Source organism: Caloenas nicobarica, chromosome 3 (assembly GCF_036013445.1).
Source record: "Caloenas nicobarica isolate bCalNic1 chromosome 3, bCalNic1.hap1, whole genome shotgun sequence".
Classification (NCBI taxonomy): domain Eukaryota; kingdom Metazoa; phylum Chordata; class Aves; order Columbiformes; family Columbidae; genus Caloenas; species Caloenas nicobarica.
This window is the reverse complement of record NC_088247.1, coordinates 6,258,283-6,281,637: the sequence shown is the minus strand read 5'-3', so window position 1 is coordinate 6,281,637 and position 23,355 is coordinate 6,258,283. Positions and strand designations below refer to the sequence as shown.

The window sequence follows — 23,355 nt, the reverse complement described above, 5'->3', positions numbered from 1 at the left end:
AGTACTAAACCATGTCCCTAAGAACCTCATCTATGCACCTTTCAACCCTCTCCAGGGATGGTGACTCCACCACGTCCCTGGGCAGCCTGTTCCAATGCCTGACAACCCTTTCCGGGAAGAATTTTTTCCTAATATCCGATCTAAACCTCCCCTGGCACAACTTGAGGCCATTTCCTCTCGTCCTGTCACTTGCTGCCTGGGAGAAGAGACCAACCCCCTCCATGCTCCAACCTCCTTTCAGGTGATTGCAGACAGCGATAAGGTCTCCCCTCAGCCTCCTGTTGTCCAGGCTGAACCCCCCAGTTCCCTCAACCGCACCCCATCAGATTTGTGCTCCAGGCCCCTCACCAGCTTCGTTGCCCTTTTCTGAACTCTTTCTAGGCCCACATTGCTCCGTGTCCCCTCCGCAGTCAGAGCTCACCACCACTGCACTCTGGCACTTGTAAATACTTATGGTGGGGTAAACCAGCTCTGACACCTGCATATATCTCTCTTACCTGCCACAGGCCAGGGACGACTCACTGAGACATCATATCCCGCTCTTAAACAACTACAGCTAAGGAGAGTCAATCCACCAGGCACGTCTCTGAAAATTTCACCCATTTTCATTTTGACTGCTTAGCTAATGAATTAAAACACTGAATAATTCACAGCTCTATCGCTGAGCCCTCTTCTGTAGTCAACGCTTCTGTCTACAGAGGTGGTAATTTTATTATAGCACTGGTTTATAGACAATTGTTCAAAGACATCAAAATAGACTAAAAGTAGAACTGGACCCATAGCCCAGATCATCAAAGCCAAAGAGTGTCCAGTGTGAAAACAAAAAGTATGTTCCACAAATCTAGAGCTCATGGTGATAAGAGACCCAAGGAATGAAAAATTCAAGTAATTTAATTGGTGTCCTAGAAACCTGGAACCAACTCTATCACATTTCATATGTCTAAACTGATACATTAACTAGATAAATTGAATTGATTGAAGTGTATTGTTGCCTAAGGATCTGAATGTGGGTTCTTGTTTACATATGTACTCATGCAAAAAAAAATCTCTATATATTCCACGGATAACACCCTATGTACTCCTAACCAGTAGGTTGTACCACACGGCAACTGTGTATTGTATTTCTAGGTCTCTATTCTCTTCCAGCTTCCATAACACAGTGAAATACAGGTCTGAATTTTCAAAATGCTGCACCAATGTGAAACTACTGTATAATTCTCTACCTGTCTCATGACATGTGAAGCGATACTCTGGAATATAATGAGCTAGAACCCTGTTTCTAGCAAATTAAATTACAAATGCTAGAGTTGGACTCATCCATTTCTTCCACAGCACATTTCTGTGCTCATGGAGGTAATGATTTTCCTGTTGAGCTCTAAGAGCAATGAAACTAAACACTATCAAATGCCTCTGACTGCACGTGATATTTAAGACCATGTCTACTACTGTGGGAATGCAAGAATGAGAAAAAGTATGAAGATTTAAGGAAGCAGACAACTAATTGGCATTACTCACATGGATCACAGACAGGCAGGAAGCAGATTCTACACTTGTAAGCACCCTGATTAATACCTGTTTGGCATCCTGAATTTAAATTAGCAGGGCTACTAAAGCAGCAGGGTATTATGAAGTTGGAGTAAAGTTCACAAAATGCGCACACAAGAGTTTGAACAGTGAGGGAAGAAAAAAAAATGCCGGCAATAATCAGGTAAAAGGGTTTGCCTTCCCACGCTGTGGGAAAGATTACATCTCAGAACCAAAGGAGAATGGGCAGCATTAATATGTTCTGATGTGAAGCAGGAACACTGGAAATATAGAGTATTTTCCAGTGTTCCCCAATATTCTTCACCTTTAAGTAACGCCTATAAAGTGTATTATCACCTTTATATCATTTCTTATGCAGCTGCAATATTCCAGCTAGGGTGAGAATCTTATTGAATATTACGCCTACAGCTAAATAATCTGAGTTTTAATCTCAGCAGATCACACAAGCCAAACTGAGCAGGACCTGAGCAGCACTTGACTACCGAAATCCTGCAAGATGTGATAATGATGCCTTAGTAGCGAGCATCATTTTTGAAGGTGTGTGTCTATTGCAGTCATTATGGCAGCTGTACAGACACTTCTAAGTCAGCTTTAGAGGACTCCTTCCATTGTCAGAAACGTAGCATGAACTGTTCACATTTTAACCAAAGACAAAACATCCACACAAGAAGCTGGGCAAACAGTTGGTTAATCCAGGCTGGGCTCCATGTATGTGTGACTGAACTACTGCTACCTGAGCGACCTCCTTTAAAGCCAACTGAAGATGACTGAATTTCACAGCAGTCACTAGGTAAACCTTGAGACTACAGTATCTCCTAATCTCATCTGATTTCTGCCATCTCGAAACCAGGGTGCCTAGTCTAGGCTAGTCATCTAGCCTCCGTTTATAATCAAGGGAAAGGGATGGATAGCTCAAAAGGGCAATTCTTCGCACTCTTAGATAGGCATCAATATAGGTGGGATGAATCACTCTCTGCAAGTGCGTGTGCCTCCTCATTCACTTCAGAAGAAACCTACCCTACACGTCTTATTTTTGGAGAGCTGAAAACCACGCTCAGTCAACAGTGAACCACCATTGTGCTGAGTAAGCTGGGCTGCTGTAGATGGGATATACAATAGGGGATCTGAGCAGACAAATATGTTAAGAAACTCAGTTCTTCCTAAGAGTAAAGCTTCCGGCATCCCAAACATACTACAGCATGAGATCATTACTAAGTTTCTTCCCTGAAGTTTCAATTGAGTATGATATTCTTCCTCTCTTCTTCTTCTGCATTCCTTGTCTGGTTAAATCAGCATCTGTGTTTCATGTCTGGGATGGCCATGTTTCAGTGGAGAAAGAAGTTTGTAAGGACATTAAAAATAAATTTCATACAAAATTTATAAAGAAATTCGGGATTGCCAGCAAGGAAGAGCTACATAAGTATTCTACTTACACTACTCTGATCTAGCATCTCCCAAATATATGTGCACTGTTCCCTGCTTCCCAACCCACTTTGGAAAGTGAAGGGAGAGGTAGAAGTGCTACACAGAAGCGTGAGAAAAAAATGCTTATATTATTAGCAACAAACTAAATGCATTACAAAAGCAAAGACATACAAGAGTTTAAGTTCTCTTGGGAGGAACGTATGGAACAAAATGGTCTGGGAAAGCTACTCTAATGCCTTTATTATACCATTTTCCTCCACAGTACCTACATGCAGTAGAGTCATAGACTTACAAAAACGTCTTTCACTTTTCCTCATAGTTGTGCTGTACGGAGATACAGAGGGAACTCACATTGTTGACTTAATTTGTTTAGTTGTAACCCCTTTTCCCATCCATATTTTTAACGAAGACTGTAAGCTATTCAGGGCAAAACTCTCCTATCATACAACTACACAGCACAAACATAGCACAGTGGGGCCATGATTTTGTTTGTAACTTGGAGGGCACTTTTGAATATAAACAGCAAGAGCTGCAATATCCAAAAAGCACCATGATGCTCATCTTACATGCCGAATGTACTAAGAATAGACTGTTTGGAAGCAGTGTTCCCTCTACAATGGGATGGAAACAATCTGTTCTGTTGACAAATACAAACTGAGACTGCATTACCATTGGTGAGGATATCTTAGGGAATGGGTTTATGCTCAGACTTGCCTGTTTGTCTGATATAATCTTCTAAAGACCTCTTCTCTCACACTGTAACAGTGAATACATGGTCACTCTGCCACCTCCCTGGGCAACGATATCCTCCTACAGAGAGGGTCAGCCGGTGTCACGTAGATCCCTGAGGTTTCAGAACTGCAGCATAGGAACTCAAGCCAGGAGTGAACTAAGTAGGTTTCGCTTTCATCTTACGCTACGCACTGCACCAGCAGATAAAAGTTATGATTACCTCGAAATAAATTATTTTTACTCTCACAGTCTGTTCCTCAGACGATGAGGTTTTATGCACCAGCCCCAATCCAACCTCAGTGGAAAAAACAGGAACCGAACTGGTCCTTAGGATGCAGCTCCCACCCGCACCAGGCTCCTGGGCACCTTGTTCCAGAGACGTGCATCGTGGTAACCGTAAGAAGCCCAGCTCTGTGGGTTACACACCTATCTCAAACGTAAACCTAAACCACTGGCACATATAATGTCTGTCACCTTTGATGAGGAACACCTGAATCATCCCACCACCTTCTTACAGCCTCCGGGAACGCTCAGGAGTTCCAGCCCCCAACTCGTAGGGTTTTGCGAAATTACGCATTTGCAAAAAATAAACCAGCAGCAAACGATAGTGAGTGAAATGATGAAGTCTTGCATTTGACACTGCAAATAGGACCTGGCGTTGTAGCACTGAAATCAGAAACACCACAACGCCTCACCAGGGACCGGAGCACAGGAGATCAGGTCCCAGCCTGTAAGTGGACTGTGGTCATGCTCAAATATGCCAATGACAGACAGGAAAGAACCTAAACCCCACAGCATAGCCACGCTGAACATTTCTTTGGCTGTATAATCACGTTTTGCCTCGTTTCTTACAAAGGGGCATTATAACGCAAACGTTAAGCTTTACTAAGTCATTTAGAGCAACTTGCAAACCGCCAGCCCGCCCACTCTGCCGTCCTCTGCTCCTGCTGATGCTGGGAGAGATCCAGAACAACCCATCTCAGTAGAAATTCGCCACTCTGAAAGGCACCAGTGCAAGTCACAGATTTTTCTGACTTCGGTTTGGATGAAAACCCAGGACTTGTTCATCATATCTCAGGGTATTTCGCATTGACTTTTAATTAAAAACCTCCTTGCTGTGCCAAAGCGCGCAGATGCAAACTTCCGTGTTCGGCGCCCGCAACGCATCGCTCGAAAAAACTGCGACGTTACATTTACAGCGTGAAGAACGCACACAAAGTAAGACCTGCCTGTAAAATTGCCTCCTCTTCTGCAAACTCTCTCTCTCTCTGCACTGCCCCAATTTACCACGGCGCAAAAAACCAACAACCCACGGTCAAATCAATATATTCTTGGGAATGAAGGGGGGCTGGTAGAGTGGTTTTTGAAGGCAAGCCAGAGAATATTCTAAACGGGGGACACACAGCGTGTTTTAACTGCTGTGATAATTCTGCATAAAGAGATGTTAAGGATCTAGCTCCTTGCTGCAGCATGCCATGTGTCCCTGAATAAAATTACTGCCATGCAGGCTGTTAGCAGAGGAATGCGTAAACAGACAATGTATCCTTGCATCAGTTCCACAAAATGTTGCACAACACAAATGCCTCTCGATGTGTCATTTCCTGCTTGGCCACCAGCCCAGCTCCTGACAGGCACTCAACAAAATAAAAAAAAAAAAAAGAAAGAAAGAAAGAAAGAAAGAAAAAAAAATTAAAAAAAAAACAACCTGAAAGATTTAAAGCTGTTCTACTCCGAAGCACATTCCGCCAGCTCCAGACTTAGCCCTCCACCCTCCGTCTTTGAAAGAAAAGAGGGAGAACTTCCTAAAACCTGTTATGGTTTTAAGCCGAGGAATCTCAAAAATCTCTGTCGCTTTATCTGCATTTTAGAAGCCGGGCCGGCCAAATGGTTAATACGGAGGCTGAGCAGAACCCCTCGCTGGCTTCTGCAGTGTGCACAGACAAAAAGGCGATGTTTGCTCATACCTTGCATCACGTGTGCACCTTGCAAGCAGAGAAATATTCGGGAGCTGCATGGAACACGGTAGTTTTCTCCTACCGAATTGCTTCAATCCAAAGCTCAGAACCACTTTTCCATTCAAGCTGATAAAGAAACTTCTGGTCGGTGACTTTGGAGACTACCTTTACTTAGAGACGAACTAAAGTTTTCGGAAGCCAGGCAAAATACAAAAATATATAGATTTCTTTTTACTGTTTCCTCAAGATTTCCCTCCTGAGTTTCTACCAAAAGTAGCCAGAAAGGAGGACATATCTCCTCTTCAAAAGTACCAATATGGAAGGGCAAATCACTAATTCTGTGTTTGTAAGGAGATAAGGCAAAAGCATTAAAGACGGGCTTAGGTAAATGTTTGGGGGGGGGGGCAGGGGGGTATTCTGGCTTTTCTTGTTCTTTCAATTCTTTTACAGTGGTATCTTGTTATCTGTCAGTCAGTTACGACCTCATGACAACTTATTTCTCTGGAAAACTCCTTCCAGCCCTCCCAGCCGAAAGGCAGCTCTGCTGGCTAAGATGTGCATAAGGCAGAGGTTTTACACTGGATATGAGGAGAAAAAAATATTTGCAGGATTTCCCAATGATTCCCAAAGATCTTATACAGCCCTGTCTCTTGACTCCTTCACTCAGAGTGCAACGTGCTGTGTGAATCCAGCACGAAGACTGTGCAACACAGCAGATGTCCCTGGATGGTAATCTAGACAGACTGAAATAGATAATTAAAAAGAAATCTTTAGCAAGGAAAAAGACCTTTTCTCATGTAGAAATAGGCAGGCTTTCCTAACAGAGCAACCTGACATTACCGTCTCTATTAAAATATTTTAAAATAATAACAGAGAGGCAAGGCAGCAAGCTTCTACAAGCAGACGTTTCATACGACTAAATGCCGCTTACATTTAAGAACCTGACTTTCTGAAGTGCTGAGCATCCGAAACACCAACTGGACTCACCGCGTGCCACGACTACTCAGCACTCTTGAAATCGGGCTCTAAATGTTCCTGATATCTGTCACGGGTATTGGTGCTGCTGGAAGGGAGGCAGCGTTCGCTCGCTCGAGTCGACTTGCCAGCAGAAGGTCAGAGTGCCTTGCCTAAAAACAAGCCTTACAAATTCACGATCTGAAGCATGATGTCATGTCTTAAAATGATAAGCTGGCAACAAAGTCAATGACATTTTGTAAAGATGTGCATAATTTTATGTTTACGCTACTTAGAATGAAGGTTCTAATAAGTCATCGGTTGTGTTCCTTTAAAGGGAAGTTTTATAACTGAGATGAATCACAACTGCAAAAGATCAAAGTTAAAAAACATCAATGATGCCATGGGGTACTTTTTAATCTTGTAATGAATGATGATCATGTGCTCTTATGAAGTTGGTCCAACTGCCAATGCCAGATGTGTATATTAAGAAAAAAGTTGTTTGTGATGTGACAGCTCTGGTTGAGCTGCCAGAGAGAGGAAAACTAGGATAACGTGCCTGAGATGTCGAAGTGAAATACAGATCCTGGCAGAGAGGGGCACTATTTGCCGATACATAATTTGTTAAGAAAAACACATTTGCTATCAGAGACGCTTGTTAACTTGAATTCCTTATTGCCCCCAACCACCTAATTTTCCTTTTGCAACATAAATGCCAGATACACTTCTTGAGCGATTACTACCAAACAGTAATAAATCTACATGAGTGCAGGGGCTCTTAGAGGGAAGCAGTGAAATTCCCACAGTACTTCTTGAAACTCCCACAGTATCTCTTCCAGAGCGACACTTTCCCTGAAAATTCGAATTTAATAAGTCATTCTGGATGTAACACAGAATCATAGAGTCATTTCAGTTGGAAGAGACCCTCAGGATCATCGAGTCCAACCATAACCTAACCTAACTCTGGCACTAAACCATGTCCCTAAGAACCTTGTCTGAACGCCTTTTACACCATAGCCTTGAAAGCATCAGACTGCAATAACAGACCTTGCAGAACCAAACTGGCCCCAGAGCAGAGCTTCAGGAAGTATTTAGCCAAAATACTGAAATCCGAGCAGACATACAAGCTCAAATTTGACTAAAAAAAAAATTTAAAAAATAAAATTAAGAAACACAGAGCATTCCTAGGTTCAGCTATTCAATGAGAATAGCAGATAGGTATCAAAGACGACTGCCTTACAGCTCTAAACTAAGAAAGTCCAGCAGAACTTGAAAATCTTAAGTTATGTGAACACAGCCTCACTCTTAATGCACTGACCAACAAAATGGTTAGTCCCAAGGCAAGCAGGTTCCCTTTCCACGCCACACAAAGCAGCCCACGCTGTTCTCCACATCATTTTCAAACCGCTCTGCTCTTTCACAGCAGTCGTGTCCTCTAATGGAAGATTTCCACTTTTGTGGAAGCAGCCACCAAATGGGAATGGCTAAACGATATATAACTTATTCCCTGGTTTTTCCTCCATGAAAGCAGTTTTCCCAGCATCTCCGAGTAAGCTACACGGAGCCTGAGCTGCAGGTGAAAATTAAAAATTGGAAATGGTTCAGCTCGGGAGAGAAGACAGAACAAAAATCCCCTTGCTGTGACAGATGGACACCTCAGCTGTGAGCAGGTAGCAATTCAAGCATCTCTGGAATTAAATTTACCCGTAGCTACTTGCTTTTTTCCTATCTGTTATTGAAGGTGAAACTCTACAGCCTGGACAGTTCTTCCAGAAGGGATTTCAGTTCCCATCTCTCAGCGTAAAAGGAGGTGACGCTGCAGCGTGTATTAGCACGAGAAATACTTTACTGCGTGAAATTTCTACGTCTTTCTTCTTCATCTGTCTTTGTGGTATTTTAAACAAAACTCCACAAAAGCTCCTTAAAGGTCTCATTTGTATGTGCAGATCAAAGGCAAAGTAATTATTTGAGATGCTTCCATTGTAGAGATTTTTTTTAATGTGGTTATCCATCAAATGATTCTTAATCTCTAAATGTAATTTAAATACAGCTATATCTGGTTAATCCAATCAATTTTAAAAGGGTTGTTCTAGTTAGATTAAGAAAAAACTCCAGAACTGGCTCATCAGTGATACCCGTACAAAGTGAGACTGGTTACTGGCTAAATGTACTAGACAGAGAGACAGCCGTATAAATCCTGGTGGATTAACCAGGCTCGGCTGTATCTAAAAATAAGTGCTACCCATAAAACTGCTAGAACATGACAAGACAAAATTCTCATAAAAATATAGCCAGTGATCACTGCAAATATATCCTTAGCGAGTTAGGAAGGTGCATCGCTATAAGGTAGACACGCTGAGTGAAAATCTGCTGGACTATGTTTAAATAAAACATATGTTCTGTGCACGAATAAGAAAAAAAGACCATGCTGTTGATATACTGGGTTTTTTATCTTTCTTTGGCCCTCAGGGGTCTATGATAAGTCCATAGCTGAAAACCAATTTCAGGTATGATGAGATTAACCAGGTGCATTAATTATCTGATGGCAAAAGAATTTAAGGGCAAACAAAGAGGCACTCTATTATATATTTTCTCTCTGCGCTAAGACTGATCCTGAAAGATCAGCCTCCTATTTTGTTCTAAAAGTCTTTAGCTGGAAACTTACAGGAGTTTAAGGAAGTCGGCATGTTGCAGGATTGTATCTATTAGGCCTAAATCAGATTATATATAAATATAGTGGGTTTAGTTCTCATTTACACTGACAGATAATGAACAAGACCGTGATGTGAACAAGAATCAGGTTCTTGATTGCCCAAATTCAGCCAAGCACTTAAGTGTGTGTTTAATGCAAGTATGTGTGTGGTCCAATAGACTCCAACTTAAGCATGCGCTTACATATTCTGCTGAGCGAGAACCAATGCTTGACAAAGATATATATTTCATTTATGGGTCTCTGTTAAACAAAATTAAGCAGACGTAAGTGCAAAAATAAGAATATAATACTCACTTCTTGGCTCCCTTGGCCCATCCACTGTAACCTTTATAGCTCTGTGGTATGTAGCGACTTGGGGGGGATTTGTCAGGACAGTTATTGTCAAAGTAAAGCTCTTCCCTACAAAGCGAAAAAAACAACAAGGAATGAGTGATTACAACATGAAAACAGTCACACGCATGTTCAGTAAAGAATCAGAGACGTTTAAAATTATTCCCTGTCGTTACCACAATCGTGAAAATTAAAAACATAACTGACCATAGGAGTTTTCCTCCCCTTCAGTTTTACTCTATGTCAAGAATATGTCCATGTGTTGACAATCTAAATGTTCCTTATTTAATAATGGGTCATCATACAATGACAGAACAAAAGTGATTCACTGCTGAGGACAAGCCAAATTCTTTGCTGTATTGAAAGTGGTGTAAATCCAAAGCAAGTCAGATAATTTAAAAATTTACTCCAGTTTTGCAGCTGTGTGACAGAGAGCAGAATGTGGCCACATGTTATTTACTTCACACAGTTTTATCATTTCATTTGTTTGACTTGACTACAATAAGATGAGGAAAGAATATATTTCCCTTCTGGGAGTCACTTTAATGGGGAATCAGTGTCTCCTGTCCTTCGTATGCCAGGGGTAATATGATGATATCATTATTACTGCAACAGATTTTCTTCCCTACATATATTCCATCTATGAAACACTAAGAAAACCCCCAACTTTCCTGTGAGGGTGAGAAACCGCTTTGCGCACGTACGTTGCTATCGTAAGTCTGCATCTTTTTTTTTTTTTTTTCATTTTTATTTTTTTCAAAGTTCGAGTTCACGCGGAGATTGCGCAAGATCATCTGGAGCCCTTCGCTGAATGAAAAACGTTAAAAAAAAGAAAAAAAAAAAAAAAAGAAAGAAAGAAAGGGAGCTGCCTGCGTCTGAGCGCACATTCTCACAAGGCGCTGGCCCCCGTTCGGGAGACTCACTGACAGTTGTAATCTGTTAGATATGCAACGGTTAGTCACGTCAGATAGTCAAAACTGAAAACTGTTTCAAGACAGGAAAAGGTGGGCGTACAACAGTGACTCAATAAAACAGTCAGCAATCTTCGGCCTTCGTGCTCATTCAAGCTGCTGCTTTACCAGACGCTTAAAACTCTCTTTTTTTTTTTTCCCTTTCCCTTCCCCTCCCTGTGTGTATACGTGCATTTTTGTTGCTGGGGCTTTTCCTCTTGCTGAACTCTGAAGGCTTTCAATCAAGACGCAAATCTTAAACGATATGTAACAGTGCAAACTTAATGCAGTTTTTTTTTTTTGAGCTTAATATAGAACAGCTTATATATAAGGCATAATATAGAACAGAGCTTTGGCTGTCAAATCTAGTAATAGGACTTTCTTTCTGCTCCAAGTCATATATCCCCCAAACCTGCCTGAGACACGCATCATTTATTATCAGGAGTGCAACTTCAAACTGTCTAGGCTATATTTTTCACTAACTAGAATGTGACAGGGACTTTTTTTTTAAGGAACTATAACTGTCATTTAGAGTAAAATGGTTTTCCAGGTGTCGCTGCGCTCCAGCTGTGCCCACCTCTCTGAGAGATGCAGGTTGGAGGGGACGTCAGGCCCCTGGCAAAGGTGCCAAAATCTCAGGAGGCTGAATTCTGCCTCGGTGACCATGCACGGATGAAGGTGGTTTTCCCTGGAAAAACTGATTATTTCACAGGTCTTTCAATAATGATCATCGCAGGAGGAGTCAGGTGCATGTAGGACGTCCAGTCTCTGTCCGGTCCTGCCCATACACCATCCCCAGAGGTAAATTGTGTGTCCTGCCAGCATCAGCGTGTGCGTAGGTGACCGTCAGACACACAGCGACAGCCCTGATGAAGCACGTGGTGCCTCCACACCTGCTTGTTTAGGGCTGAAAATGCCCGTGCCTTTTATCCCTCTCCAAGTAGGAATTCAGGCTATTGCTTGGATCCATATAAATTCACCTGGGGCAGGTTTAAGGCCTCCTTCAGTGCCAGCCTATCACGTCAAAAAGTTCTGGCTATGAAACTGTGTGATGACGCCATTCAGGCCACAGATGCACACATGAAATGGGTAGATTATTGGTAACAAAGATACTAGAGGGATTTCCCATGTACCTTTCAATGAAGAATTTGGCTTTCCAGCGCTACCATTCTATTTACATGCCAAATCAGTACACAAGTCTATCACAACTGAAAAATAACCCAACAAAATATACTGTGTGTAAGACCCTGTAAAATCAAGTCTGCGAGATTTTGTGCACTAAGTATATCTCAACAGCGTACAATAAAAATGCACTCAGTACCTAGAGATACGTTTCGACCTCGCCTTTGAGCACTTTGAAATTATCACCTCAACCAGCCTAAGATGAACAGGTAAGCAGCTAATCTGAAAGGGAAACTGGTTTTGTTCCCTAACTGGGACTCTACCAAACTGAAGCATTAATGCAGTAACATCGATGAAGCCCCGCGGCGCTCAGCGAACACCACATCACTTCATCGCGGGGCCCTCAGGTTCCAGAGCTTTCAAGAGATGATTTACATATTGCAGAATTAAGAACAAAATAAATTTTTAAGGCCCCCTATTTCAGTGATGCTTATGCCTTCCGCAGATATTTCACAGATATCCCTCCTCAGCTACGAAATCCTTTAATGCACTTTTTATCACCTTTCTTTATTGCCCTTAGTCATTTCAACTACCCACTTTTAGAGGCTAAAGACTAATTATCATTCTCTTTTATTAAATTCCCCAGCCAAGCAGTCATCTGGCACTATTGCTTTGGTGTGTCTAAACTGTGCATTCTTTGTTATTCACACATGTGAGCTGACATAGGATGAGATGGACATATGCTGAAGCACAAGGAAAACCCCAGAAATTCGCTTGAAAGGAGACTCGGCAGCTTGTGCGTGTTGCATATTTTTTCAGTTAGATGCTAATGCGATTAAAGTATCAGGACACAACAAAATTAAGGTTATGATCCTTTGCTTATTGAAGACAGGAGCTCTTTCTTCTCTGCGCTGTGGATCGGGGCTTGTAAAAGTGAGCTACCGCCTCGAAACCACACACAAACAACTTCTGCATTCACATAAAGCATCCTGGTTACTTATTCTGATGAATCCAGAAAAGGTGCTTAAGAGAAATTATGCAAACAAAAACGTGAAGCTTCTGTCAGCAACATGAATATGTATAAAAATCAAGTTTCTCCATTGAGCCATGGGAAGCAAGAAAAAACGTGGGAGAGGAGGTGAAGTGGCAAGTTGATGATTCAGACTTCACAATCAAATTTAGAGATACAGAGATCAAAGAGCGAGCTGTTTAGAAAGATGTAAATCTAAAGTCATGAACAGGTGTGGATTAGTTTCTCGCCACCGAAAAATGATTTCTTTATTACTTTATTTTTCCTGTTCTGCTTCAAGACCTGTACCTACCGATATTTGTATACGTAGGGAGCTTTCTCACTTCTGTTTGCAACTACTGCTTTCTTTCCCTGCTATTTTGAGCAGAGTTCTAAAAATCTATCATTAATGATAACTCCTTCTCTCCCTCTCTCTCTCTCCTCTCTGTTCTAAGTCTGGGAGACAAGTCTGGACCAATTTCTCCATCCTGCCTCTGGCAGCAGAATGCAGCATTTCAGATCCTCCACCGAGTCCCGGCTGCTTCAAAGGAAAAACCCTACTTTCTTCCGTTAAGATCATAAGAAATATAGGGGGAGGGGGTCAGCTCTGTTTGGACATAATTACACTTCATCAAAAGAAGCTTTCTTCATCTTCCATGCGTGAAAAGTCTGCAAGCAGTTAAGTCTGTCTTTTTTCTTCCCTTTTTTTTTTTTTTTTAAATATAAAAATTGCTATTTGGGAAACTAGCCAAAACTCAGAAAGCCAATATAGTAAAACAGTGCACACCCTTTGTTTTTCTTTGAAGTCTCTTAAATAAATATGTCGAGGGTTTGAAAAGTACACTATCGCTTTTCCATAGATTCTACTCCGATTGATCAGAGAAAAAGTCTATTCCGAGTCTGCGAGACACAAACATAAATTAAACTACTGGAACCAAATTTTAGGAGATTCGTGTTTGTATGTGTCTGTAGCCGTATCTACTGAGGTTTAAGGCCCTCTATTTCATTTCCAACGCTTTAATAAAAAGTATATATCATAGGTTACAAATGAAATTCACAGATCAGAAGCAGTACATCACATTTCAGTTCTTTTTCAGCACTACTGAAAGGCTAATACGCTACTGAACTTTTACTGTAAGACTGCAGTAGTGATGGAGCCAGAGAACTTTCAAACCTAATCCATCAGCAGAATAACAAAGCAGACTGTCTTTTTTAAAGAAAGCAAGACAAATGGAAGAGAAAGGTAACACCTTATCCAAAAGGGCAATGAACTCCATATTGCATTACTTTTGCAATAGTTTTTCTGTATTTCAAGTTACTCTTTATTATTGATACTTTTCAAGTTGTAAAATGATAAAGAGAATCGTTGGTCAGGTCACTAAGATAAAAAATAGCCACTGTAAGCCACGCTTATGGAATCACTTTCACAAAGCACTTGTAAAAGTGTGTCGACTGATTTAGACTATCTAGGCCTCTGTCATATGTTTAATTTTTTTTTTTGGACAAATACTCTTACCTTCCTTAAGATGAATTATAACTGCTTTTTAAAGAATAATACTGTAAAATTAGCTTTATTGCTAATGTCTCAACACAGTTTTTCAGCTTCTATTGCTTTGTTTTGTCCCATGCAGGGCTAGATTAAGAAATGAATAATTACTCCAAATACAGAAAGGAAAAAGATGCAGGTCGAAGCACTGACTGATACAATGAATCCCTTGGAAGATACCAGCAGCGAAAACTGAAGCGCCAGCTTCCTTCAATCTATCTTTTCGATCATTAGCTTAAATTTGAAAGCAGCTACAAGACTTTTAAAGAGGAATTCTTGCAAACTTGCGATGATTACAGAGGCTTTCTACGAGTGCAGTGCAGTTTCCAGATTATAGGAAAGCTCCTAAACAGATGGAAGACAATGACAGCACTCTACATCTTCAAAAAAAAAAAAAATTGAAAGTTACCCTGTCATTTAAAGTAAGGGTTATATTTAGTTCAAGCCCAAGCTTACCAGCAATTCATAAAAAGTCAACCAGTTTACTAAAAAGAAAAGTACAGCTTATTTTTGCAGGTCATATGCAGTTTGATTGTAAAGGGCAGGGAAGTCACTAGAAAGCTTTCCACCAATAGCTGAAAGCCTTTAAAGATGTAAGTCCTTAAAGAACATAACGTATAGCACATGTGATATGCAAAATCCCCTTAATTATAGGTCGTCTACAACGACTTCAGAAGCAGCTCTACTGCTAAAGGGCATTCTCCGTGGCCTGAGATACACTCGCTGACTCGACGTAACCCAGATCACAAATACCCCCATTTCCTTCTACCTCTGCTGGGTGATTAAAACAGGGAAGCAGGTCTTCTGTGAATCATTTTTCAAAACCCTGTCTCATAAAAATGCGCAGAGACGGGAGGAGTCAGAAAAAACTCGAGGAGCTCTTCACTTGGTTTGCACAAATGCCGAAGTTTGCAAATAAAGCATGCGCTCATCCCTCCAAATGCAAGGCCGACAACAACGTGTTTACAGACTGATGGGTATTTCCTTGCAAAGTTTGACATCGAGACGTCGCTTTTGCTTCGTTATGAACACGCAAAATGCAGCGGGCCTACCTCGTCCACTTCTGCCCACAAATCGTAGGTCATTAAATCTGGCCACCTGGTTCTTCATCACGGCAGAAGCGTTTCGCAGCTCCGCAGAGTAGTTCTCGTCATTCCCAGCCATGACGGTGACCACCGTCCCATCAGGCACTTCTCCTAAGGCCACCACCTGCGAAAAAGGGAAGACAACCACAACTCGTGAAGCGACGCGTTCAAAACGCGTGTCCCCGTCCCGGCTTCGTGGGCAGCCGTGCTCGTGACAAAGCTCCGCGGCAGCTCCTCCAGCCCGCTGTGGCGAGGAGTCATGCATTAGCTGAACGCAGAACAAAGTGCCACATCAAACAAAGAAACATCTTGTATTGTCTCCCTTCCTCATAGCCTAACAGGGAGTTTCTTCTTTGTTGCATTTCTTCAGAAACGTTCAATGGCCTTACGCAGAGTGTATGCTTTAATGCTTCCTAAAGGCCAACTTTGTTCGTAGCAACCAGCGAGCAGCTAGAAAACATGAGGCACGGCTCGTATCCAGAAATTATACATGGGAGAGCATTTAAATGGAAAGGTAGAAATTACTATTAGCAACCTTATCACCCACATTTGGTTCTATAATGCTCCTGTGCTGGTTGCACCCATCTCTCTGACCCCAGAGCTCCTCAGACTTCAAGCCAGAGAGAAATCCCCATCTACCCATCCCAGGAGGGGCACTGGGGGCATCATCAGACGAAGTTCTCCACCCAACACGCCGCTGCGATGGAGCACGTTATGGCTGGAATTCCAGCTCTCCAGATACAATATAAAACGAAGGCTGGATTTCCTCGCGGGCATGTAAATTTTCATAGCGCTCGCAAGAGTCGCATGTGGTTAGCGCTGATGCCTCCCTCAAATTCCAGGATGGGTGAACAGAAGATATCAAAGTATTTCTTACGTTTCAGCTAGCTGATAGTCTCACTTTTATGCTTCAGTGGTTGTATAGTGCTCCAACATCTGATTAGATAAATACCACAGAGCAGACAGCTACCATCTTCTAGCTTGAAAACACCCGGGATACCTACAGTGTTAAAGCACTGTGACTTTTTAAAGTAAAAATAAACAGGAATACTAAGTTACTGGGAAGAAAATATGCATGTTTCTTCATATGGGGGAAAAAGGAAAATAATTTCTTTTTGTACAGTTTGCTAATACTGATGCTGGAAATAAGTTTACTAAAAAAAAAAAAAAAAAAAATCCGAAATATTGCATGGCTGAGCTTGAACTTGAAAAAAATCTAATCTTGAGATACAAAGTCTCAAAGTTTCCCTTACAGTTTCTACCAGTTTACATGGCCAGATATGACTTTTTATATCATTCAGAGTAATTTATTCTCTCTCCTGAAATATATATTACATTTTGTCATAAGCCCTGCTTGAAATGTCTTGCCCATAAATGGTCCCGTCTGAAACTAATAATTGCAGGTTGCACTGTAACACTAATTAAGTGGAAAGAATGAGGAATTCTGAATATATAGGGAGAGCATTATGTGGCCCAGTGTACTGTACAATGTTTCTCTAAAACAACAAAAACTAATGACAAAGGTATAAAAAACCAGAAAATATTTGAATTAGAGTACATTACTGAAAATTATAGCTCATCTTATTTAAAAGAAATATTGAAGAGAAAGAAGAGAGCAAAGCTGTAACGCTGTATAAAGGATCAACCCTGGTGCTTCTCTGTTTTTCCATAGAACACTGGGTAGTACCACCCAAAACTGAAACCTAGGTTTTGCCACAGAACACTGTGAGGTCTCTGTCTTTCAAGCAAAGATTTTACCTTGAAGTGATATGAACGTCCCCAAACACAAAAACACAGGAACTACCGTTGCGGATAAGATCTGAGGTCCCATTAGCTCACTAACAGCAACCAGGTCTGACGGCTTCAAAGCAAGGTGTCAGGAATAATAAATAATAATCAAATAGCAAATAATAATCTGATGAACAGATTATAGAGCTGACTCTAACCCTTAATAAACAGAGATTGGCTTGAAATCTAAAGGATGGAGCTTGAGACAACTTATAAAACACTCCCCAGTTGGCGGTAGAAGACGTTAACTCTGGACACTCTTGCCACGCGCATCAGCATCCAGGGGAGTTGCAACCTCTGCTTTTTATATCTCGTGAAACAACAGCAAAAGAAATCACATAAACTCCCAAAATGCAAAGAAATCGAGGGCACGGGAGGAAGTGTGAGCCTGCCGGGGGCCTCGGCAGAGGGAGCGAAGTGACGGCAGCCCCGGCTCACCTCCTTCCCTCCAGGTAACCAGAGCTCGGCAGCGGCATCACCTCCACGTCTCGACCCCGTCTCCCGAACACGGGTACGGCTGGTGACACCCGGGCGGGAGGGAGCAAAACCTCTTCAAAGGTCCCCCCTGTCGCTTTTCAGAGCTTTCCTCCCTACCCTTTCCACTCAGCGCTGTCAGTCTAATTCGGCAGCTCAGACGTCAGCCCAAAACCGCACGTGCGGCCGCGGGAGTCGCGGGGGTGATGGCACCTCATCGAGAACTGCGGAACTGCTGAAAAGCACAGGCTTTTGGAGGCGGCAGGATGCAATACCGCTAGTCGTCTCGTTAGGAGAAGACCGAAGGAAAAGACAAGCTGAAGTCAGAGGTGAAAAAACTTTGGCTGATAAAGTCCTACTACATGGAAAGGTCCCCTGCTATGCAACAGGAGTAAAACGGTTGCTCTTTTCACAGTTTCATACTTTGTCTCCATGAAATATCAGACTATGGCACACACACACACAGAACAGCACCGATTATAAAAAGCTTTGCAAAACAACTTTGAAACCTGGAGAAATACACATCGTTCTGAGAATTTTTAAAAGTAACTTTACATACTGAAAGACTGTTGCCATACACCTTGATTTGGTAATTTTATGCAGTGTATCAATCAGAAATTATTTAAATATTCTTAGAAAGAAGACTGTGAGTGCACTGTGAAATGAGTAAGTACTGCGTAAAAAAATAAAGATTTAAAAAGTAGCTAGAGTGCACATTCCTTACCTCTTCTTCAAACTATTTCAAAATCTTTATTTTCCTTATTAAACTACCTACGCATTTTGGTGATTAAAGGTAGATTTTGCTTTTGTTTAGTTTTTAGCAAAAGCTCAAAAAGGTACACCAAGTCGGATGAAGCCACAAAATAAAACCAAACCGATTCTTTACAAGTTGAAAATAACTCTGTATTTTTTGCATAACACAATTCTCGTCTGGTTAGGCAACCTGTTTGCCCAGTTTCGGTCCAGTGGGATTTGAACTGGCCAAAGCACGCACCCTAAAGACGGAAGTTACGAGCGCGAAGCGAACCTGCTATACAACAGCGGGTAGTAAGACTTTCTGCAGAGTAAAATGCTCGTTGAGAGAAGAAAAAAAGCTAGTGTACACGCTAAATAGCTCCTCTCAAACATTGCTATCTCCCACTTCAACAACTTTTCTTGCAAAACACTGAATTCAAACAGCCTCTGCATGTAAAATCTTACGTATTGAGAATGCCTTTTCCAGAGATTGCCAAAAGAGCATCTGATACCGTTAAAAATATTTTAATGTTCTGTAACTTAAAACAGAATAACCGATTTGCGCTACTTTTTCTTTCGAAATATACATCTGGGCTGACAATTTATACAGCAGGTTTCAGCTTGAAGCTATTTAAAACAGCTGAGTTATAAACTCCGAAAATTGGGGTTTGGAGTGGAAATGCTGACAGACCCTTAACTACTGCGGTGCTACTGGGGAGAGGTTTTAGACTTCACGTCCCTTTTTTTTTCCCTGCCTTTAGGTCCACTAAGGCTCTTTGCTTCTATCAGCATAGTACAGAAGCCACTTGTAACATCTAACGTGGCAATTTGGGTCTTCATGACTTTCAGTGAAAACTCCCCAGACAGACACATAAATAGAGGGCCAAAATCTGACCAAATTAAGTCCTGCTGGCTATTAAGAACTGAATGTGATTTGGGCCCAGGTGCATAACACCTATTTATTTCATGCTGGAATATCACTAGATAGTTAGAGCTATGTTAATAGGTACATGTCTAATACTCTTCCCCTCAAAACCAGTTTGCATTAACAATCTTATTAGTTAGTACACTCAACACAGACTCCCTCCCCAGTGTGTGTTAATACTTAAAATTCAAATTTAATACTAAACCTACATTATTTTAAAAAATTATAATCAAACCCAGCACTGTTTATAACATACTTCCTCTCCTGCATATGATTTATAGCTGTTGTGCTTTTTTAAAAAAATTAAAACAGTGCTATATCCAGAGTACTTTTTAACCAGAGATCTCTGCGAGAGAATTATGACACACTTAACACTCCACTCAAAACACTATCATCAACATATTATTTATTGCTAATAAAACTTCAAAAAGTGTGTTTTCTGTGAGCTATTTTACTTTCAAGTTATTGTTTGGCTGAGATTTCTGTAGCCCAAATCTGTCTTTTTTTTCTTTTTCAGAGACAATTCCCATTCTGTTATATCACAGTCAAGTGTTTCACTGTACAATAAGTGCAGCTTCTTTGGTCTAGAAGTACCGAACGGCCGCACGCAAGTTACATTTGAAGAATGAGATAAATTTTTTTAAGTGGTCAAAATTATTACAGCTCAGTTTCAAATTCGTTCACCAGTAAATAAGGGTGTGTATATCTTCTAGATTTGAAAAAGTATGCATTGCATACTGCGTGTGAAAACACAGATGCACCCAGAGCGGAAGGCTGCAAGGGGCAATGCATCCTCCTGATGCGTCAGTAAATTGGTCATATCTATACCTCCCTGTCAGCAAGCAACTATAGGACCCAAGTATAAGACATGTATAAATATATATATTGATAGATATGAACAGAAGAAGTTTGGGAAATGCTCTAAAGCTTCTTCTATCCTTTTATCATTCTCATTGTAATAATATTCTAAATACTTTAATATTTAGTTTAGATCTTTCCCTTATTCTAATGAACTGCGACCGCATCCTTTGAATTGCTGTGAGGTAGGAGAAGGCTCAGACATTTCAAAAGAAAACAGCAGCGTGAGCACAATAATCTACGGGCTCTCGCGTCCCTTCTATAAAGAGCAACTATAATACCAACTTAATCCAACGCTCAATTAAATTATAATCACAATTGTCTGAAAGCTCCTCCTCCTCACCCCGCAGCCCCTGTGAATCAGAACCGCTGTGACCCACACCTAGAGCCTTGGAGTGCTACGCCGAGCCACGAAAACAGCAGACACCCCATTTTTCTGCCACTTCTACTTAGTCTGACCATGGCGACCTGCACAGCCCCAGGCAAAGGGTTCCTCTGCAGCTCCAGGCTCCCCAGGCTGCCTCCCCCATGCAAAAGCACTTTAGTCAACTCTAATCCGCACCCCCATTACATTTTTGAAGCAAAGCTTGATCTCTACCACCAGCCACTTTAACGCCAGCTCATTTAACCGCTTCTACTAAGTTTTCCCGGATAAATGGCCATGATAACACGGCTAGCAATAGGGAAACACAAGAGCGAGGCAACTTTCTGGAAACGCGCTGGGTGAGACTTGTTTCCAAACTCTTCTACCTTTTGAGTGATTTCTAAGTGCTTTATTTTTCATATAGCGGCTGTGGGAGCAATGGGCCTATCGCAGGACCACCCCATCCCGGCCCCAACCCCACACCCCGCTCAGGAAGGCGCCCTGGGACCCCCGAGCCATCACCCACTCCCTACCAAAGGAGCAACAAGTCCAAGAGGAACCCTTTCAAATATTGCAAGGGGAAGAAAGGGGCTCACTTCAAAGCATGCAATTATTTAAAAAAATCTTTTCCTCTCATTAGCACACCACGGGGATGCAGACAGAAAACTAAAAGCAGCATCCCCGGTGCAGATTGCGGTGGTATTTATAATGTAAATGTGCGAGCCCCGCCAAGGAGAGCATCTTTTGGCCAGATACTTCCTTGCTTGTCCACCAGGAGAAGTGAAAGGGTCCCGATCCGCTCCCCCCGGCCAAGGAGCCCTGTCCCCCCCTTCCCAGCCCCATCCCAGCCCGGGTTGCCTCTGGGGTAAGGGGTCAAAGCTCCCGTTCCCCCCCTCTCACATCAGCACCCACAGCCTGATCCCCGCACCCCAGCATGCTTCAAACCCACCCCAAATTCCCCAGTCCTACCCCCGGGAGCAGGGAGGGAGGCAGGGGCACCCCCGAGGGCGAGGGACAAGGTTTCAAAGTGAGGGGGTACAACCTACGCATACTTTGTACCCCCACAATGAGCTCCGGCCGACGGGTGAATTCCCCTTTCCACACGTAGGGAAAGCATTAAAAAAAAAAAAAAAATCCCAAGAGAGGGGTCTGTGGGGAGGAGGGGGTGTCTCTGGGGATGCTGCTGGAGAGGGGACAGGGTGCCCAGGAGCTGCGGGGGGGGGACACGCCGGCACTGCCCCGCGGGGATGGAGATAACGGGATGGGGTGCGGGCGGGAGGGAGCGGGCAAGGGGGATATTGGGGGGGGGGGGGACGGAGCCGCTGCACGGGTGAGGGGGGCACAGCAGGCACTGCAAGGCGGGAGGGCAGAGCTGGCATTATGGGGGGCGCAGGAGGCACGGGGGAGGGCACACGAGACACAGCGGGACGGAGCAGGAGCAGAAGATGCTTCGCAGGACGGGGGACACGGGAGCCACTGCAGGATGGGGGGTGGTATAGGAGGGGGGGGGGGGGTATAGGAGGCACTGCGGGGGGTGCACAGGAGAAACAGGAGTGCGAGGGGGGGCGAGGACGCTTCTCAGGACAGATGGGGGCACAGGAAGCTCCGCAGGATGGAGGGCGCAGAGGCTGGTGCGGGACGGGGTGGGGAGGCACAGCCGGACGGGGGGCGGCACTGAGGCACCGCAGGATGGGGGTACAGGAGACACAGCAGGTCGGGAACGGGGTACAGAAGTCACTGCAAGACAGGGTGGGTTGGGGAGTACAGGACGCATTGCAGGGCTGGAGAGGGGGGGCACAGAAGTCATTGCAGGCTGGGGGGGGCAGAGAAGCCCCTGAGGATCGAGGGGGGCACAGGAAGCATTGCAGGACTAGGGGTGCAGAGAAGGCATTACAGGACTGGGGGGGGCACAGAAGTCTCGGCAGGACGGAGGGGCACAGGAGGCACTGCAGGACTGGGGGGCAGAGAAACCTTTGCAGGACACAGGGGGCAAAGGCGGCATTGCAGGACTGGGGGGGGGGGTGGGCACAGGAGGGATTGCAGGACTGGAGAAGGGGGCACAGAAGTCATTGCAGGCTGGAGGGGGCAGAGAAGCCCCTGCGGGCCGGGAGGGGACACAGGAGGCATTGCAGGAGTGGGGAGGGGGCACAGAAGGTATTGCAGGATGGAGGGCTGAGAAGCCCTTGCAGGACACAGAAGGCATTGGAAGATGAGGGGGGGTGGGGGCACATGAAGGACTTGGGGGGCAGGGGGGGCACAGGAGGCATTGCAGGACTGTGGAGGGGGGCACAGGCGGCATCACAGGCCGGGGGGGGCAGAGAAGCCCCTGTGGGCTGGAGAAGGCACAAGGAGGCATTGCAGGACTGAGTGGGGGGCACAGAAGGTATTGCAGGACACGGGGCACAGGAGGCTTTGAAAGACTGGGCGGGGGGGGGACGAGACACACATGAGGCATTGCAGGACTTGAGGGGGGGCACAGGAAGCATTGCAGGACTGGGGACCAGAGAAGCCCTTTCAGGACAGAGAGGCACAGTAGGCATTGCAGGACTTGGGGGGGGGAACACAGGAGGCATTGCAGGACTTGGGGAGGGGGGGGAGGGAGCACAGGAGGTATTGCAGGACTGAGTGGGGGGCACAGAAGGTATTGCAGGACGGGGGGCTGATACGCCCTTGCAGGACACGGGGCACAGGAGGCATTAGAAGACGAGGGGGGGACGTGACACACATGAGGCATTGCAGGACTTGGGGGGGGGGGGGACGACACAGTAAGCATTGCAGGACTTGGGGGGCGGGAGGGGGAGAGCACAGGCGGCATTGCAGGACTGGGGAGGGGGCCACAGGCGGT

At 43.8% G+C, this 23,355-nt stretch overlaps 1 protein-coding gene across 4 annotated transcripts in view; it reads right to left on the bottom strand.

Annotated features, from left to right (window-relative positions):
• RUNX2 (RUNX family transcription factor 2) overlaps positions 1-23,355 on the bottom strand; it is a 153,082-nt gene that overhangs the window by 66,034 nt on the left and 63,693 nt on the right. For all 4 annotated transcript variants that reach the window (XM_065630708.1, XM_065630709.1, XM_065630710.1 and 1 more), the window contains exons 3-4: positions 15,334-15,490; positions 9,619-9,723 (exon numbers count right to left, since the gene is read on the bottom strand). In XM_065630708.1, coding sequence (XP_065486780.1) covers positions 9,619-9,723; positions 15,334-15,490 — 262 coding nt within the window. The remainder of the gene's footprint in view (positions 1-9,618; positions 9,724-15,333; positions 15,491-23,355) is intronic.